The sequence below is a fragment of the Nicotiana tabacum genome, chromosome 10 (genome assembly GCF_000715075.1).
Source record: "Nicotiana tabacum cultivar K326 chromosome 10, ASM71507v2, whole genome shotgun sequence".
Classification (NCBI taxonomy): Eukaryota; Viridiplantae; Streptophyta; class Magnoliopsida; order Solanales; family Solanaceae; genus Nicotiana; species Nicotiana tabacum.
This window is the reverse complement of record NC_134089.1, coordinates 34,579,521-34,600,446: the sequence shown is the minus strand read 5'-3', so window position 1 is coordinate 34,600,446 and position 20,926 is coordinate 34,579,521. Positions and strand designations below refer to the sequence as shown.

Genomic DNA, 20,926 nt, shown 5'->3' with positions numbered 1-20,926 from the left:
AACCTTATTTCCAAATTTAGGCAAACCTTATTTATGGGTAACCTTATTTCTGTTGGAGTTTGAATCTTGAGTTGTTTAATAAAGTGATATTAGGTGTGTGAAGAATAAAAAAAAAGAGGTACCATTGAAGAAGCCGTCAAACTTGTACTCCTATTTAAAAACCCAAATTAGAAACCCAAATTTATTGGCGATTTATTGTTAAAAACTGAACTGGGAAGTCTAACATGGAATACCATGTGCACTTCACAAAATTTAAGCTCAAAATATAAAAGGGAAGCTCGATCGCCAGAAATATGGATGTCTTTCTGGAAAATATGATATTCTTTTGTTAATCAGTGCACTTTTTTCTTCCTTTTTATTGTATCTTTCTTCCAAATCTGTCCATATTTTCTAACTCTCCAAATTCATTTTCAGTTATGTTCAACACATCAAAAAGTTTTACAAAAGATTTCAGGGGATTCAAAGCTTTGAGAACACCTTAATTCGGTAGAAAATCAACTATTGGGTGGGAAAGATTAAAAAACCGGGAAAGGGGCTTGGGGAAGATGAGGAGAGGGGTGGAGGGGGAGTTTCTTTTCTATTTTTTTTTCTAAAATATTATCATATGTGCTGCAATTTAGGTCCCTTTTTTCTTTTAAGTTATGATATGTATCACGGTCTGATTAGCATGTGTGATGCAATTTTCAAAAGGAAATTGTTAAATACAAAAGTAGTGTGTCAAAAATACACTTTTCAAAGGTTTGGATATGTAAAATTATTTTTGTGATCAACATCTGTGTAAGAAGGATTTGACTGCAAGTTCAGGTGTTATTTTATATATTTTGCCTTTAATTTGTTGGTTTTTCTTCATAATTTAGTAGAAATTGTGCTTGATTTTGTTGGAATTTTTATAGTTCTTACACTTATGGATGACTTGTAGAAGGTAATAGTGATATTGAAAGAGTTATTTGATAAAGCTTGGTAGGTATTATTGTTTGGCCGAAAATTGGAGCCTTTTGGGATAAATTTTATACACTTTGTTGTTATTACGAAGATGTGGTGATGTTGTGATTGGTGTTGTTATGTGGTGGTTCTAGACCACTTTTAGTTGAAATTACAAGTTGAACTTGGTAACTCCAATGTGTTTAATAAAATGATTTAATGACGTAGAATGTGAAGTTTGTTGCTTAATTTGGAGGATGATTGTTATGTGATAATGTGATGATAGATGATAAGTGTGGTGTGGATGGTCATGCTCTTATGTTGTGAAATTATAACGTGTTATCCCCGAGTGCTAATCGATTGACGACCTCACGCTATTGTATTACTAGTTGCTAATTGGGATGCCGAATCATGTCCATTAACTGTGTAGTATTGTAGTATAACTTTTTGCTTTCTTTTCATAGTTATTAGTTTAGCTTCTTGGTATTGTGCTTTAATATAATGTAGTCCTTAGTCGTCTTGTTGTAATGTTACGATGGTGGTTGGGCGGGTTGTTTTTTTGGTCAAATCCACTAGGCATTGTGCCTAGGGCTGATTTTCATATATAATAAGTAAAGTACAACAATGGAGGGGGACATAAACCTGACCTCCAAAACTATGGTACATGAACACCTGGTCATCAATACTTGACAACCAAATGATTCCTGAAAGCTATGATGAGTTAGACCTATGCTGATTTTTCAATTAACTATCAAGCATTGATAGTCAATTGGATATACAAAATCAAAGTGAAGTAAATCTAGGTCAACTATATAAAAATGCACAAGTGAACCTAATTCTACTAAATAAAGGAAGTGGGAAGCCATATTTCATATACAACAAGTTCTACATCTAACAAAAATGTAGAAGTTCCGTATGGGGCATGGAAAAAAACATGTGTAAGTGATAGGGGATATCTTCAATCTCACTTTGACATTGGTGTCAAGGAAAGCCAGGTTGAAGATATCATTCAAAAGAATCCCTGAAGGTGGACAAAGTGACAATTATTGTCTCTTATTACTGACAGAAGAGGGTAAGCAGTGGATTGTTTGTTGCATCCAGTGGAGCTTGAAGAACACAGCTTGTACTTGTAGGTTTCTGATGCTGAAACTTATGAAAAATGTGCTCTTTTGTTGCTGAAAACTGGGGGTAGTGTTGGGTAGGTGAACTAGGCCTGATCCCCTAGAGATGTGCTGTTGATGACCTGTGTAGGTAAGGATTTGCTTGGCCTGATGCAGGGGTGTTGAAAGATAAGGGAGTAGCTGCTAATAGCTTGGACTACTATGGTGGTTGTCTGCTTTCAGAATTTTTCCATGTTCATCTTCAGTGATGTTTATACTGTTGTTGTCATTGAAGCTTAGCGTGTGATGATTCCTGCAATTTCTAGCAAGAAAGTTTTGACAGGTCCAAAAGGTTTGATACAATTGCAGGAGATTGAGCATATAAAATGCTAATACCACTCCTTGCAATTGCCTCAATATTTTGAACCTATCTCTAGTACCTGTAAAAAGAATCAAACAGGTTAGTAAAAAAGCTACTGCTCCTAGGTTCTTGTGTGTACTGGGAGTACTCGTGTAGAACAATTGGAAACTGGGGTTATTTGAGAAAAGGAAGGGTAGTGTGTGACAACTTTGTGGGAGTTCTGCTCCCAAGTTCTTGTGTTTGCTGGGAGCATCTTGGGAACTGAGGTTATGGACAAAGGGATTTGGGTTGTGACTGATGGGCGTTTGATGGAAGTGATGTGTTTGGGATACAACATTTGTTGGGTTTTTGTGGAGGCTGAAACATTGATGGTTGATATTAAATGGGTGATTGCATCTGGGCAAAGAATTGCAGCAATTAAAATCCTGCCCTGCTAATATGCTGATTACAGGGGAAGTTGCACTTGAAACTACTGCTTCCTTTGTTGTGTTGATGGTGTATTTTTTGAGCCCTTATGTGTAAGTGTGGCATGCTTGGTATGCAGTGGATGGGAGGCCTAGAAACAGTATATGAAGCTGCTGAAATTATAGAGTTCTGCAGCTGGAGTTGTTGCTGCACTCAATCAATATACTTTAAGAAGAATGAGCATCATAGATGCTAATACCACACTCTGTGAGTACAACAATTGAGTGATAACCAAAGAATGAATGGAACCTGCAAAAAATAAAACAGAGTTAGAGGAAAAAAGGACATTTCTGCCCAAATTTTTATTTCTAGTGTTTGCAGACAAGTTTTGCGTTGCATGAGGGAAGGGTTTGCTTCTGTTTCTGCTCCTAGGTTCTTATGGATTATAGTAGCATGTGTAGGACTGAAAGATGAGGTGTGTCATGCATTTTTGAATTGCATCTGTTTTTTTATTTTTCTAGTTTTCTGCCTGTAGATATGAAATATGATATCGAGGTTTTTGTGTTCATAGTTGAATTGTGTGTGTGTGAGAAGGTCTACTCAAGTCCATTGATCAATCCTCAGGAGATTGAACAGCATTGCTGTTAATACCACACTTTGAGTAGAGGCCAATGAACTGTGCAGTCCTACTGTGATGGTACTTGCAAAAAAGAAGATGAGGTTAGCATGGACACAAATTGCCCTTAACTATTGCCTTGTATTTGTCATTTGGACTGTAAGTTGTGCTCCTTTTCTCAAGATGACATTAACCATAACCATGGGAAGTAGATGATGAACCAGCAGAAGAAGGAGGTACCAGAATTCTACTGGTTTTCTTGAATAGAAAAAACATGGGTGCCCAAATAGTCATGTAAAATCTGGCCCTTGATGTGAGGTGGAAATGCTGCAGGAGTGTTGAAATTGGTTAGAGCGGTGAAGTCATGACTGAGTTTTGACAAAGAATCAGCAGGTCAATTTTCTTCTCTGTATACATGGGAAGCTTTAAATTCCAAACACTGACTTCATAAGTTCTTCAACTGATAAATCTTTATTTGCAATGCCCAAGGAGGGTCTTTGTTCTCAGTCAACCAGTTGATCAAAAGTATTGAATCTGTTTCAAGGTGAATTCTGGTGATTCCATTAGCCAGGCACCACTGAACTCCTAGTCTAGCTGCTTCAATTTCTGCATAATTATTGGTACCCTCCCCTAATGGAATGGCCACAACATGTGTGAACTGGCCATGGTGGTTTCTGATTATCACTCCAGCTCCAATTTTCCCAGGATTGGCCAATGCACTCCCATTAGAGTTGATCTTAGTAAAACCAATATCAGGTTTAATCTAGGAAACTTGGGTTGAGGTAGTCTGTTGCTGGAGGTTTTCAATGAAGGGGTAGAGCTACCTCCAGTTAAAATGCCATTTGATCTTAGTGAAATTGGATCTTAGCATCAGATTGATATCAGAGTTGATTGAGTAAAGAACCATGGTCAGTGAGGTGGATTTTGCCCCCATACTTGGCACTGCATCTATGTTTCCATAAGTTCCAGCAAATAATGATGGGGACTGTATCCAGAATGAGTTTTTGGACAAGGTTTGTGACTTTTTAACAGACACCATTTCATTAGAATGAGTTTTTGGACAAGGCTATCGCGCCCCCTTTTTCTTGCGAAATCGAGTTTCGACATTTTCTGGGACAACTCCTTTCCATGAGAGTAGGGAATTGGATTTGAAAGAGTCACCACCTAACAGATTAAGGTGCGTTAGGGCACCTAGAACAACTAACTCATATAACTAGTTTACATCACCAGAGATCAGGTAAGTGCTCAAAATTACCTTGAGAGGAAGGTGTTAGGCATCCCTAGAAGTCCACAACGGTGGGTCCCGGCCGAACTTGAACTAGGGGAATTAGTCTTAAAAAGGAAGAAAACAATTTTGGACGGATACAATATTCAACTTATTTTTTTACACAGGAGTATAGGGGTGGTCCTACGTTTTTTAGCCTATAGGATCATTCCATGCAATGCTGCAACTCCCTCAAGTCGGGGTTTTACTCATAGCATTAGCGCATGGGCTATCATTTATTTTACTACCCATTTACTATCTTCAAGTTGTTACTTAAGCGCGCTAATTGATTCTTAATCGTACCCTATGCGTGCACTATCCGTCCCTTACTTGTGGTCCTAGAGGCATTTAGGACCTCTATTCAGGGTGGTTCTAGACTGACCTATGTTGCATAAAATGAGAAAAAGCTAGGCGGCAAATAAAATTCAGATAGGACTATCATGTAAGGAGCAAGTAAGGGCTCATATTAACCTCCATAGGTAGACAACAAATGCATGGAATTAAATCAGCATATTTCATTATTTAGGATTCTATAGACAGGATATCTAGATGAGCAAAAACAGAATGCAAGACAACAGTTTTATCAAGACGGGCATCAAGACCTATCAATTTGTCTACTGATTTTATTAAGCCTTGAATCTGGGCATTTTCAGGCAGTAAAATATCACAGTGTTAGACCCCCGAATCATTAATAGCCTTACAGATTTGCCTAAGTTATTAACAAGATCCTATAGACATGGTATCTACAACTGTTAATTACAGATCTATAACATGGTTTCTAAGCGAATTGCTGATTTTAACTCGTAAAGACAAATTTTATCTCTTTAGATCCTATAGGCATGCTTTCTAAGTTGCAGAATTAATTTAACTCCTATAGACATGATTTCTAAGTGTTGACTTGACTTAAACTCCTATAAACATGATCTCTAAGCTTACAAACTCATTTCACCCTATAGGCATGATATCTATTAGTTTGAATCCTATAGACATGATTTCTAGGTATTGAACTGATTCCTTGTATTCCTATAGGCATGGTGTCTAAGTTGAAGCTGCTTTTTATTTCCTATAGGCATGAAATCTATTAATCACATATGGGCAGAATTTTAAGCAAATTGCCAGGAAAGTTTATTCATACAAATAAGATCCTATATACATGATCACTAATGCACGTTGAGATTTGAAATATATGTGGATCCTTTGAACATGGATTTATAATGAAAATTTAACAAAAGACCTATAGGTAGTGTGTCTAGTATGCCAAAAATATGAAAATGCAGAGTCACAAATAGTAAAAAAATATCCTATAGGCAGGATACGAGTAGTAACATTCACATAATAACCCTAATAAACCTATAGGCGGGATTTCTACCCAAGTTTCAAACAAAGATATAGAAACACCCCCCACTAGCTTTTACTAATAAACCCCAGATCTGTTTATTACAGAGATTATTACAACCCAGAATAAATAAATTACATAACAGTATCCATTACACTATAAGGAGCCTTAGTAGGCCCAATATAAACTTGGGAACCAGGCCTTCAAACATAGTAACTTTGAAGCATAAAGGAAGATCCATCCATAGCACATAAAATTGGGCTCCTGGTGTGTCAAAGCTCCCAAGGTCCTTAGGCCCCGGACAATGTTCACACCAGGACCACACTCAAAGAAACAATTCATAAAATATTGGAAGACCAACCCCAATGTGTCAGAGTTCAGAGGAGTCTCAAGGACTCAGGTAGTGCTCACACTAAGGGCGGTAGGAACCTAAAGGACTAAGAGTAGCAATTTAAAAACAGTACATAGAGGGTAAGTGGACAATTTTAGAAAAATAGCTCATTTTCAGAAGAGTAAGGGTAAGGGGGACAGATTTAGGAACCAGTGCATACAGAACAATAACAAAACTGCACAAACAAAACTCATGTTCAACATATAATTCAACTAAGTTGATATTTGTACAGACTAGATACTCATACCAGCATTTAAAATAATCACAAAATCAAGGGTACTTGAACTAACATACAGAATTAGCCACACATTACATGCTTGCAGTATCTAACAATAGTCAGAACAAGGAACATATAGCTGAATTGGACAGGGTTTCACATTATTGGAGATAACTTAGTTCAGTATTATCACTAAGTGGAATCATATAGTCATATAGCAAACAGAATCATGCTGAGTTTTTGAAATAAACTAACCAAATAAGCACATAGAACAAAATGGGATAACAGGAGTTAAAGCATACTAGTTGAGAAGAAAGCAAACAGGAATGCAACAAACAATTTGAATCCAGAGAATCTAGCCTAGGCTTTCAGTCGGCCAGACAATGTAGAAATCAGAACAATAGAAAGAGAGCTTATGTTTTTGAGAACAGAAGGAGTTTGAAAGTTATAAGGTTGTCTAGTGAAGGAGTTGTAAAGTGTGTAAGTGTCTCCGTGTATCCGTGTCTAAAATCAGGACAAGGGAAGGGCTTTTATAGCACACAATAGAGCAAAACAAATAAGGTAATGAACCAATCACACAAATAAGGTATGAAAATAAATTAACAATCAATTAAGGTCAGCATGACAGAATCGAATAAGTATCACTTAATTTCAGAAAAATCTCACACGGAATTAATCAGTGTCAAAGAATGAGGTCAAATAAAGTAAGAGCTGATTCCACAATCAATTAGGAGTTAGAACACAAAATTAGCCGGTAATACGGGTACATAAATAAGGTAAGAACTTAATAAGAAAATACGGGTACTAAATTTAAACCCTAATTTAGGTAAGTAAATTAATAACATTTAATTGACAGAGTTGAAGGTAAATGGGCAAAACAGTATAAATAGTCAAATAATTGAAATCCTAAGATATATCAAAGACATGGAGATGAAACTCAAGTAAAAATCAGTAGAAAAAGTAAAGAAGAAAACCAGAGTTGAAAACATTTAAACGTTTAAACAATTTTTTTTGCAGAAAACCCATTAGAAATCAAAACCCTGGCTTTTAGGGTAAATGAAATCGGTCAATAATAATAGTAAAAACAGAAAATTTTAAGGGAAAAATACCAAACAAACACAAAATCACTTTAGATCTAAAGAGATCTAAACGGATTCAACCAGAAAATAGCAAGGTTCATGAAAATAGACAGAAGAGAATCAAATCTGGTTTGAACCAGAGATTTGAAACCTTAAAATACGAAAATACTCGTACTCATAAGTATCAGAGTGAACATAGACGGAATAATCGAGAAATGAGAGACCTTGAACCAGATTTGGTTCGAGTCTCTTGAAATTCACATCAAACAACATAGAAATTGTATAACCAGTAGAAAGGTGAGGCCAGATAAGGCATGAAATCGAAGGAAAATCCCATGAATCAAGAGGGGATTTCAGTGACGGCGGGATAAGATTAGAGGGGGTGAGAGAGAGAAGAGATGAGAGAAGGGATACAAAGGCAGCGGGTTGGGAGAAATGAGGGTAGGGTTTGGGGGTTGGTGTAATTAAAAATGGAAAACTAATCCTGGACTGTTGATCTTCTGAGATCAACGACCAGGATTTAATTTAGGCTGGGTCGGGTTTTAAATGGTGTGGTTCTGGGTTAGTAGGTATTTGGGATGATGTATATAATTGGGCTAACTATATTATTGGGCTGGGGGTCCGAAATTCAATTGAAGAGGGGCTATGTTTTAAATACCCATTTAATTTAATAAAATAATTTATAAATGATAAAAATGTTATTTGTGCATAAAAATGATTTAAAATAATTACTTAATATTATAAAAATATAAAACGTCATTTTGTGTAACTAATATAATTATGCATATATGAGCTATTATTGCAAAGTTATTGCAATTATAGCCTAAAGATACAAATGTAATTATCCATAAAATGATTAAAGATTAATATAAATATAAATGATAAAAATCAAGTAATAAATCATTATAAAATTATTTATGATGAAATTAGTAATTATTTAGATAATAAAATACTAGAATAAATTAATTAAAATCCTTTTAAAATTACAAAAAATTATGAAAAAATACTAGTTGATCCTCATGCACTATTTTGAAAGTATATATGCATTTAAAAATATATAAGAGAAATATTGGATATCAACGGAGGCATGCTCTCAGTATGTACCCCTACCTGACCCCTATATTTGTTCCAAACATTCTTGCAAAGTTGCCATTGTTGAATAGGTGGTCAACTGTTTCATGTCCATACATTGAACAACACACACACCATGTTACTGTAGGGCTACTGAATAAGAGCACCCTGTCATCAGTTGGTAACTTGTTTCTCAAAGCTCTCTAAAGATAGAAGGACTATTTGAAGGGGATCTTTTTATGCCAAAACATCTTGTTGGTGAGGTTGGGAGATCTTTTGTTTCTGATGAGGTCCCATGCAGTAGAACAGGTAAATTTACCATTGATTGTGGGAATCCAGATAGGTCTGTCAGGGAGCTTAGGGTTGAAGTAAATAGCTACTGCATAATCTCAGGGATCTTATGAGCTGGAGCTACTTCATTAAGTTTCTAAAGGTCCCAGTTGCCTTCATTCAACTACCATTATGAAGTCTCCAGTGAATGACCTTCTCAGCTTCTTTTTTGTTAAACATCATCCTTCTTCAAGCTTGAGATTGGCCTGAGTTCCATTTCTTAGATATGAGGTGAGATCTTTGACAGTATTTGGCTTTCAGAAAAAAACTCCAAAGAGATTCCACAATTCTGAAATGCCACCACTGTTTGAGTTCCATGGCCTTGCAGGTATCATTGATGGTTCTGAAGCCAACGCCACCTTCACTGAGAGGGTAAGATAGTTTTGACCATGATACCTAATGATATTTGTGTTTGTCCTTGTCCATACCCCAGAAAAAGTTTGCAGCCAGTCTTTCAATCTGCTTCATGACAGTCTTGGGAGGGGACACAGCTGAGAGCAAGTGAATTGGAAGGGATTGTTGTACATGCTTGATCAAAGTTTCCCTTCCACCATAGGATAACATCTTACCATGCCAACCTTTGATTCTTCCAACAACCTTAGAAATAAGCCTATTGAAGTACATGATTCTGATTCTACTAGTGTACAAGGGACACCCCAGATATGTGAGAGGTGAATCTTTTCTGGTGAAACTTGTCTCTTCTTGGATTCTTCTGATGGTAGTAGGCAGAGCATTGGATGCAGTCATGAAGTGGCTTTTCTGTCTGTTAATGAGTTGGCCTGAAGTGTCCTCATAGTTGTTAAGGATCCACATGATCTTTCTGAAAGAGTGTACGCGGCGAAATTAGAGGACATAATTTCTTGCTATCAAGTCATTTCGGAAGAATGCCTCGAGACCTCGAAGACGGGGAGCCAAGGCCGAGTCCCCTCCCTCAGGGCCCGTCAAGTCCCGACTCAGAGAAGACGGAAATCGAAGCCAGAACAGAGGGGAAAGCTCCCAAGGCACGCAACTAAGTCTGACAAAGCCGGCCTATCCAGGGCCTATGTGGAAGTGTTGCGTCTAGCCGTCCCATCTCCATACTTAAACAATTAATGCATGTTGTACTATAGCCGAGTTCCCCTCCTATATAAGGGGACTCATGCAACCTTCTAAAGGGCTGATGTTGCTCCATTTCTCCACAAGTGCAATAATATCTCTCTCCCTCTCTCTCTTTTCTTTCTAAATTGCTCGTTCTCACTAGCCCGAGGCCACTTTAGTATTTATCGCTTTCTTACTTTTTCTTCATTATATTGCTTGGTATTGGACATCAAGAGCCTTGTTTAATCATATTCTTAACTGTTGTCCCATTTCCGACTACCCCCGATAGCCCGAGCTCGACCCAAGAGTCAACCCCGAGGCCCCTCATCGACTGATCCTACACTCGGGCAGCAGGTTCCTCGGCTCGTTCAACCCCTCGTTTTAGCCTGTATCCTCTTGATAAAACAACTCGGGTAGTAAGACTTCAGGTTTGGTTATCGCTCCGTTTTTCGCTTGCATTTCATCATTAAACTCCGTATTCTTAGCATCAACTGCTCTAAACAACTAGCTCGAGAATAGATCACGTATTGTTGGAATCCTATTTACAAATTTAATTGTTGTTACCATTTTCACGGTAAATAGTTTGGCGCCCACCGTGGGGCTAAAAATAATAGTGATTATTTTCTTGCTGGTTCCATTGCACAAACACACGTTATCTTTCACACTTTTTTTTTACCCAAGATCTCTTGATTTCAGGTCAAAATGTTTGGCTCGTTAAACAGAGTCGAGAACGACAACCTCGAAAACCACGGGGAAAACGTTGTGGCTGTCCCGACCGCTGGAGCACCACCAAAAAATCCCGATAATGCATCTGGGCCGATTCCAGTCTACGCGGGTTCGCAAGGCGCACAGCAGGTCGACGAAGCCTCGCACATCGATGGGAGCATACAACATATCGACCGATAGGAAGCCCAACAAGCCCCGAATCGGGAAACACAGGAAGACAATCTTTACGATATTTAAAAATGTTGCAGGCACAACAGTTGCCAATCGCTTAGTAAGCCATCCGAAGACTCACAGCGTAGTAGTGCCGGAAACAGCTCCCCGCACCGAACGAACACAGAAGAGATCAAGCAACAATGGATCGGTAACAGACCCTGCCGTAGTGAAGATGCTTGGGGATCTCTCCAAGAGGATTGAGTCAGGTTCGTGGAAGTTTATGCAATCAGGATATGGGCAGCGCATATGACAGACGATCAGGGAATTTTCTTCTTAATAGAATAGTCGTCCCCCGAGGAAGCGGTCCCGGAACCCGTTTCACGGAAGTTCGGAACTCCGCAACTCCCTAAGTATGACAGGACCTCGGATCCCGACGAGTGCACCACCGCTTACATGTGTGCGAGAATAGGTAGCGACCTTCAAGATGATGAGTTTGAGACCGTCTCATTGAAAACGTTCGGGGAAACACTCTCAAAAGGATCCATGATATGGCGATTTAGCCTAGAACCTGACCTCACAAACTCGCTTAACGTACCAGTAGATTCCTCCGTAGAGGAACATGTCGATGCCATCGAAGCAGTAATAGGAGAGCCCGACACATCCGAGGCCAAAGAAAGGGAGAACGAAATGCCGCAGGAAGTCGCACCTTATTCGCTGATAGAACGAACGAGGTCGCCCCCTATTTCGGATGATTGGGCAACACAGGCCTTCGCCTGAAGCCTAAACAAACCATGCCCGACGACTTCGAGGCATTTCAAATGAAGCTTGATCAGATACCCAACCGAGATCTGGTCGGATGCCTGTACTCGGTATCAACCACGAAATAGAACCGTGGATGACCATCCGTGAGCCTCCTCGGGCTCGGTATACCCAAGCAGGCTCCTGGAAAAGAAACTAATGCCAAAGAGATTGAGGTACCATCCATGCACCACGGATAGGAGGAACGCCCAAGATGTAATCTACCTCACTACGAGCGAGAAATAGCTCGAGGGAAATATCGTCGAGGAATCTTCAGCAGAGCCAGATTCGGCGAGGCATGGCCGGCAGGGGAACCTTGCCCGTCAGAGTTTGATCTTAGCATTGCTATACCGAACATCGTGATCACTATAAGCAAAACCAAGGACGCCAAATGCCTTAGACCTATTCGACCGAATCCCCATCGAGGAGACCACAATCTGGCGTAGGAACCACATGGCGCGCACGACCACGGGGTCGAAAAGGGCCACCAGCTCAGGAGGAAAATAGCCGTGCTACTCAATAAAAATCGTTTCCGATCACTGTCGAGCGATCAGGCTCAAATTCGGCCCAAAGGGAGGAAGGCAACCAGGAAAAATGAAGCAAAGGAGCCGCGACGTATCGACACTATAGTGGAAAAGCGGTAGCACCCTCCAAGGACTCATAAAAATGGAAAGTAAAAATGTTTGTCGTTGGGGAAAAATGGGTCCAGGGATATATTCAAGAGGATGCCCTTACATCCAGCAAAAAAGGCACTGAGACTTTGCCTCGGCCTCACACTAACGTATTGGTAACCCTCTCCCTCCTTTGATCTATTTCAAATAAAACATGTGCTCATGAATTCAGGTGGTTCGATCAACACATCAACATTGTTGGGCCGAGGTTAATAATGCGGCTCGAACCACCGGGCCAAAACACGACCACCTCTCGATACAGCCCGTCTAAGCTCGGATTGGAATACCGAGTTCTATACCGTCAAAAAAGGCACAAGGCGCGGACGTCTTGTTCAGATGGCCGGGGGCACACCGCTCGGAGACAGCGCCGATCCCACTTTTCCAAAAGAATGAAATCCCACGCAAGGAGCAGAATTAAAATCATCGACGGGGAGCGATACCCGACGAGGGGAAATTTCTCACCATGTGATGTACTGCCGACATCAATACCTCCAACCTCGAAAGGATCAAAGGGTAAGCAAACCACATCTTCGGCCAAGCCCGATTAAACACAGTGGAGGGCTAATTAGGGCTCACACCGCGAAATAGCAGGAATGTACCAAATCTCGAAGCGTCGCCTACACATCCCGCGGTAAGGAAGAATTGCTCCATTCATTTGCTATTTTTTCACTAAACTGTATGTAGACAATTGGCCGGGACATTCAGAAATTCTAACTCCACCCAGAGATCCTAAGGCTTTAGCAGGACCCGCCGCGCTTTTTTCTCCCGATCAGGCTTTCTCCCCGAAGAGAGTCTCGCCAGCAAGATTATTAGCGAAACAACGTACCCCCAGAGGAGGAAACAACAGGATCACAGGCCTCCTTCTGCAATCAAACAATAAGCAATGATCTCTTTTTAAGGGCGTCATCCCCTCGGAAGGACCGGGGAGCGGTAGACTGAGTTTTAATAGGGAATCATGTACCGGATCAAATGGTCTGAGGAGGCGCGCCCGCTCGGGCCGAGCTCACAACAATGAAATGATGTGTGTTTACGCCAAGAAACAAAAGAATATCTTTTCAGCATCTCATACGCCAAGCAAGGAAATCTCAGTATACTCCCGGCAGGGACTCCTCCACCGAATGCATCCCGAAATACTCAGAGACTTAGCATCAACAATTTGGCACCCGTACGACCCTAGGGTCGGAACTCCGGGCTGACAAAGCCCTATCAAGGCAACTCTGAGCTCATGAAAAGTGACCTTCGAGCCTAAACAAACTCGATGACTCGGAGACTATCATTAATCGCCATGCACTGGAAAAGCCGAAACTGTAAGACCCCGAGCTGGCAGACCTGGCGTAACCAGATCTATTCTACATTACAACAAAAACTGTAAGACCTCAACAGGCATGACAAAATATAAGACCTCAACAGGCATGATGAATTATAAGACCTCAACATGCATGAAATTCAAAATCCCAAAGTTTAGGCTATACGTCGCATTTGTAAGAATCCCAAAAGGGCATACCCTCGGTGTAGATGCCTAAACTATCACTCGGGATCAAAAATGGCTCCAACCAAACACATATGACTACGGTCAAAATGGCTAATACAACCAAATTAAATGTGACTCGGGGACGCCCGATCGTCGCTAAACAAAATCACAGGCCATTACTTCGAATATACTTCGAAAAGAACCGGTTAAAACAAGCTTCCCTCAACAGGCAAAAACGAGATTTGACCATGTCAGCTCCAAAATCACAAGGCTTCGACCTACTCAGCCTATGAGCTAAGAACCTTCTGAGGTGCTCGAACATCGCCACTAACGACTTGAAATTAAGGTTCTTCCAGAACCGACGACGAGTCAGGCAAAATCATTTCAAAAAGACCTTTACGAGCGGAGAATAAAGCCTACAAAAATCCCACAAGAAAAAAAAGCATAGGATCCATTGTCTCTATCCAAACGAGCCTCCGGGCCGCATACTAAAAAAGTCTCAACGACCGAATAGCGTAAGAGCCACTGTCGCTAGCTCGAAAAATTGAAAACTTAAGGATTAAAATGAGCTCGAGTCGTAACCCGATTCGGAGATTGGATCCAAAATACTTAAACTACGATATGCCTAAGGGCACGACATAAATGCCACTGTCGCCAGCCAGATGAGCCTCCAGGCCACGCACTTATAAGGTCACTTCGACCCGAAGCACAAAAGGCCATCGTCGTCCGCCCATGCAGGCACGAAAGAACTTAAGGGTCAACTAAAACTCGAATCGCAATGCAACTCGGAGACTGGACCCAAAATAGCTAAAACAGCGAATGCCCGAGGGCAAGAAATAAGAACAATCACTATCCGCCCGCGCGGGCACAAAATATTGAAGGTCAGGCAAGCTCGAGTCAAGGACTGACTCGGAGACTAGGCCTAAATAGCTGGGAAAAACACAGAGGCCCCAGCACCTACTTATGACAAAAGTTTCACTAAAAGGTCTCCAGGCCTGCCTGATCAGTTCTGGTTCCGGACCTATAAAGATCCCGCCAAGCACCGAAACCAGCCCGCCTGGTCAAAAGCAATACAGAAATAGATGTAGAAGAAATAAAGCTTCGAGTTCCCTCTTATCTTACATACGCAAAAAGGTGCACTCTCCATCTACAAACATGCTTTACAAGTATCAAATACAAAGTGGAAAAATAGTGAAATCTACACTCCGCTCCAAAAGGCTACGACCTATCAGATTCACTCTCCGCGACGTCAGCAAGATGTGACCGAGCGTCACGCTCGTTTGCCCTTGCTCAGGCCAATTCCTCCGAGAGAACAAAACATGTTGCGCCAATCTCCTCAAGTACTTCTCTTCGGGATCTGCAATGAACATATTCCTCAATCCTCTTCTCTCGATCGAGGGCCCGCTTCAGCTCGGCTTGGATGTTAGCAGCGTCCTTCATACGAATCACCATCTCTTGATCATCCTTGGTTTGGCTTAAATGTCGCTTCAGCCCGGGCATCGATTATCTCGGCCCTGATCTTTAAAAGATCAGACTCGAGTTTCCCCATCATATCCGCTTGAACTATAACGTTGTCACGATCCAAGAGGAGTTGGGCCTCGAAGGCAGAAACCTTGGCCAAAGTGCCCCTAAAGCTTGAGCTTTTACCTGAGCCCTTGGCTCGCCACAAGCATTCCTGACGCGGTCGATATCGCCCTTAAGGTACTCCAAGGCCTCCGTCTTTTTCTGCAGCAAATATAGGAGAAAGGGGTTAACCTTAAAGGGCAAAAAGGGTGAAGTGCGTACTACGAAAGGTTACCTGCTCCAACAAATGGCTCTCGTAATTCAAGCTCTAGTACTCCTCAAATCGTCAATGTAGCAACTCAACCTCCTTCTCCTCGCTAAGGAGCCTAAGGGATTTAGCCTCGTCCAAAACTTTCTAAAGCCTGGATCCTTGACGGAGTAGCTCATACCTGAGACTATCACAAGCCTGCCAAAGGAAAACTCGATGAAGAAAGGAGGTCACGGAATACAAAAGAACTGCGCCTAAACTCACATGAAGTGAAGAGGGCGGACTTCTTCGAAGTCAGAACACACTCCTATTAATACTGCCTCTTCGGCCTCAGAAGAACTGACCTCAAGTAAAGCATATTCACTTGGAGGAACCGCCGTCCGAGAATCAAACACCCCGGGAACCGCATGCTCGGACGATGCCCTCTCCTTAAAGACATGGGCCCGTTCGGCGCTAGTAAAAGCTCCATCACACTGTGGGCATGGATCCCGTTCGTCGCCGTCATCCCTCAGCTTGGGGGCTGGCGACTCCTTCCCCTCTTCGAAAAAGGACTGCCTCATCCCTCAGGAAATAGTAAAAGCTCCACAGGAATAATGTCGGTCGTCCAGACCCGGATGAACCAACTAGCCCAATCTCGATCCACATCTTTTTTGTAATCAACGACAAAGGGCGTGGACGAACGGCACCTCAGGGTTAGCAGACCTTGGTGATAAAAGGGTCGGTATAGCCTGATGAGGTGACTAAGCGTGAATTCAAGTCCAGCCCTCTCCGCAAAGGACCTCATCATCAATACCACTCGCCTAAATGATGGATGTATCTACGCCAAAGTAACCTTATACTTCAAGCAAAAATCAAGCACGACCCTATCAAGGGGGCCAAATGCGAAAGGATATAAGTATACACTCAAGAATCCATCAGCAGAGTCCGTAATGCTCTCATCCGGGGAAAGCACTTGCAGCGTTATCCCTTCGTTCCATCCGTAGTATCTCCTCACCATCTCCATATGTTCCTCTCTTATCAAAGACACGCTCTTCAGAGCAAACTCCCGCGGATCCTGAGCGCCGGGAGCAGCATTCCCCACTCCCTGCTAGGCCAGTCCCGAAGTAGTTTCCATGACTATGGTAAAATTGATAGACTAGAGCAAGAATGTGTGCCAACGCTTTTCACACCTGAAGAAATGAAGAACCCTATACCAAAGTGAAAGGGTAGCTATCTAAAGTAGCGAGGTCTTTCGAAGAAGCCGAAGCCGCCCCACATATATGCGAGAAACAGTGATACCCGATCCTAGAGGCATCCCTCGATTAGAAGCCAGAACTCAAGGAGTCGGCTGTATTATCTCCAGTTTCGAGGCAGCATACGACCTCGAGGACCTCCGCCAAAAATGAAGTCAGGCTTCGGGAAGCTTTCAACACCATCACTCGACTCAAGGCGGTACCCGGTCTCATGGTTTCATTTTCTAAAAATAAGCATGTGAAGCTCCGATCACGAAGGCTCGAGGCAGCGCCTGAGTATAGGCAACTCCTCAACAAAAGTCTATCTCATACGCCTTAAAAAACTATCTACATCAAGTTCAAAAGGGGCCCCCAGGTACCTGAAGCTAACCTTCATTTAGGATATCATTCTCGAAAGCTCCGCGTACTATCTTCACGCAACATGGAGGGCTCGACAGCCCAAGCCTATCAGATCAATCCAGGTTCGATCTGAGGTACGATGATGGGCTCGGAAAGGGGACATGGAGATCATCAGAGGATCGAGAAGAACGCTCGCATTGAAGTTAGGTATTAGCGGTCAACAACAAAGGAAAACATTCAAAAGCCTCGAAGGGCACGCGAGCATACAAGAATAAGGCAAAAATGAAAAGCGGAAGTCAATGAAGTATATTCATATTAGTAAAAATCCATGTACAACAGCCCTCGAGGGGTCCTTACATACAACTACATAAGCCTACAGAGGTTCTCTACACCAAAAATGGAAGAATGGAAGGATGTACATGTGATGAAACCCGACAACCCGGTCCATCATCGAGGGTTCATCTCCGGTATTAGCATCCTAGAGCACCGCCCCCTCTAGCACGCATCCTCGAGGGTGATTCCTTCGACTACCGCCTCCTCTGCGCTCCCAGCTCAATCCCCCGAGGGATTCCCACCGGAGAAGATAAAGAAGAGGAAAAGGAGGGGATGTAGAGGAGGCAGAGTCACACCTCCTTTTTTACACACCCAAAGGTATATAGGGGAGTTTTTCCACATTAGGTAACATTATTCGAAATGGGATTATTTATTTATTTTTATTAAGATTCGCCACTTGGGATGGTTTGTTTTTTGGTGTCCCAAGTCATCGGTTTATTTTAAAATCCTAAATCGAGGAAAATTCGACTTTCCTTTTGAAGTTTGGGAACTAGAAATTCTGAGTAAGGAATTCTGTTAACCCGAGGGAAGGTGTTAGGCACCCCCGGATTACGTGGTTCGAGCATGGTCGCTTAAACTATCATAATTGGCCTATTATCTGATTTTAATACATGTTTTAGTCTATGGTGTAATTTTAAATTAATAACCGCTTTTAATTAATTTTAGGAAGATTCAGTTATCTAAAACACATCTTTGAACCACACCACATGAAATGCACCCGCGATCCACGACACATTTTATTTAACGTTGTTGAGATTTGGATTTGGGTCACATGAAATGCACACCCGAGTTTAGGAAATTAATTTTAAAATAACACGCCTAAAACAACTACACACTTTCAACTTTGTGAGGGCCATGGAAAATTCAACTAAATGGCACACCCCGATTTCTAAGGATTAGAATTAATTAAATGAGGGCCATGCGTTTTGAAATTTTATTTGGAACGGCACGCCTCAAGTTATTTTAAACAAAAGTGTTTTTAAATTAGCTTTTGAGGGCCATAAATATAACTCTTCTAATACGGCTCGCCTCAAATTCATTTTAAGGATCTAATTAACTACAAAAACTTAAAAGGGATTCTAATTACTTTACGTTAAATGTTCGAACCTATGTACCACCTAACAGTCCTTGTATTAAGTAACCAAATGTCTAAAAAGAAATTGCCTCCACAATAAAGCAACTAAACGAAGGAACTGAGTTTGCTGAAACAAAACAAGCCTAGATAACAAAAAGGTAAGCAATCCCATTTATAGATGCCTTCAGGCTTGGGCCCAAAATGAGGCCAATTAATGGAATGAGCGTCCAAACCATAGAACAAGCAGCTGAATCCAAAATTGAACTTTCATCAGCTGGGCCAACATTGGGCCCAGTTTGTTTTAGAACCAAACACTAGTGCAAACTAACATTTTATTTCTGAATTTCAGCTACTTAAACATGAACCAGGTAGCTGGACTTCTGGATTTTAAAATTCATGCACTTTGGCCCAGGTCCGCCATAGACCTAACTGGCCGCATCACTCAAAAATAAATGTTGGGCCCAGACAAAGCCCAAATCTGATGCTAGGCCAATTGCTGAAGGTCTGGGACTCAAAATCGAGTCCCTTTAGAGGGAAAAAATATGTGTTTAAATTCAGGTAAAATCAGACAAGCATAGTCTTTCAACTCATTCATCTTCAAGGGACAAAATAGCCTAGATCATTTATGAAGCAAATCCTTAATTCTAGTACCACTAAAAGCACAGAATCAAGAGAAGACCTAAAAATAGTAGTAACTATATCATATTGATCTCATGGCAATACAACTATCCAAATTCATGTGAAATAATTCAAGACAAACTGAAATTAATGAGTACAAATAAGAGTCCAATTACAATTCTCAACATAAGTCTCAAATGTTCATGGCATAACATTACTTTTAAACATGCTAGAACAGGAGAAATGAATTAACAAGTCGAGTGAGAAAGAAAATAAAACATCTAATGAATAATGGAGATCTTCACTTCTTCAAACCACATGAGCCATTCTTACAAGTTTAGAATCAGGAATATGTACCTGAGTATAGCAAACAAACAACACAAGAGCCTGATGTTATGAAGCAGCAGCAGGAGTAATTCAGCAAGGAAGAAACAAGCAGCAGGATCAGCTCAAAAATTCAGCAATGGAACAGTAATCAAGCAGCCCTTAACCATCTTTGAATCCCCAGAATGAACAAGAATATCCTTTTAAGGTTTCAGAATGGAGAAACTAAATGCAGAACTAGACCAATTTTCGACCAAAATGCAAGAATTTTGAAGTTCTTTTTAGCTCAGCCGTCTGCAATTTTCAGAATTTTTAATCTCTCCCCCCTAAAAAAAAATAATACCTTGTGAATGAAGAAAGAGTGCCTTTATAGGCAAGCCTTAGGGCAGCCTAAAGGAATTCAGTTTTTGCCCTTTTATCCTTTTGAAATTTTCCTTTTTGCCGTTTAATCCCTAGCTTAAAAATCAATTTTTCATCTAAGTCCCAATCCCAGCTTCTAGGAAGCTTCCCTATTCAGTTACAAGAAATTCTCCCACCTACAATTCCTAAACTAACCCTTAAACCTCTGAAAATTACTTCAACCTACCAAATAGACAAATGACCCAAAGGTCTTGGGCTACTGTACTAGCTGGTTCTATGGCCTTTGGGCTCCTGAACCCTTGAAGCCCAAATTGTGACCCAAAAAACAATAGGCCGCGAATAGGTAAGCCCAGAGGCTCTACCATTTTCGGCATCAAAAGAAGAACGAATAGAGCAGAACAAAAGGAGAAATGCAAATAACAACAGGCAAAAACTGAAATCGAAAAAAATACTAAAGAATAAAATGTTAATTACACTAATATGTTGATAACTACTAATATGACTTAAATCTTAAACATGCAACATGGATCGATTCGAACTAACAAAAGAAGAAGAAAGAAATAAGAAGAAACAGACAATATGCAACTTGAAATGCATACAAAAACGGATAGAAAAGATAGAAGATAAAAAGGGGAAGAAGACAGAAGAAGATGAACATGAGAAATGAAGCACAAAAATGATGAGAGGCAGAGAAATACCTAAAATAGTCAAATGGGTAAAGGGCTTAGACGGATTTCCAATGCTCTCCGATTTGAGGCGAAAAAGGAGTGTTAGTCGGTTTGTTCTTGTAAGAACAAACGTCTAGCACTCATTTTGGCCCAAAATCATCTTCTAAAGTTTAGAGAATAACGGAGCCAGACCTTTAAAATGAAGAATCGAAGGCAAGC

The 20,926-nt window shown here is 41.0% G+C and overlaps 1 protein-coding gene across 1 annotated transcript; it reads right to left on the bottom strand.

The window, feature by feature from the left end:
* Positions 1-3,848: 3,848 nt before the first annotated feature.
* On the bottom strand, positions 3,849-4,442 carry LOC142165071 (uncharacterized). Its single transcript, XM_075223706.1, has 2 exons — positions 4,308-4,442; positions 3,849-4,139 (listed from the first exon to the last, which is right to left on the bottom strand). The coding sequence occupies exons 1-2, from the start codon at positions 4,440-4,442 to the stop codon at positions 3,849-3,851; spliced, it is 426 nt and encodes a 141-aa protein (XP_075079807.1).
* Between the last annotated feature and the right edge of the window lie 16,484 nt (positions 4,443-20,926).

Excerpts from the sequence above, each read along its gene's own strand:
- LOC142165071 (XM_075223706.1), bottom strand. The coding sequence starts at position 4,442 with ATGGTGTCTGTTAAAAAGTCACAAACCTTGTCCAAAAACTCATTCTGG. Across the intron at positions 4,140-4,307 it reads AATCCACCTCACTGACCATG|ATCAACTCTAATGGGAGTGC; the intron begins GTTCTTTACTCA and ends GGTTTTACTAAG.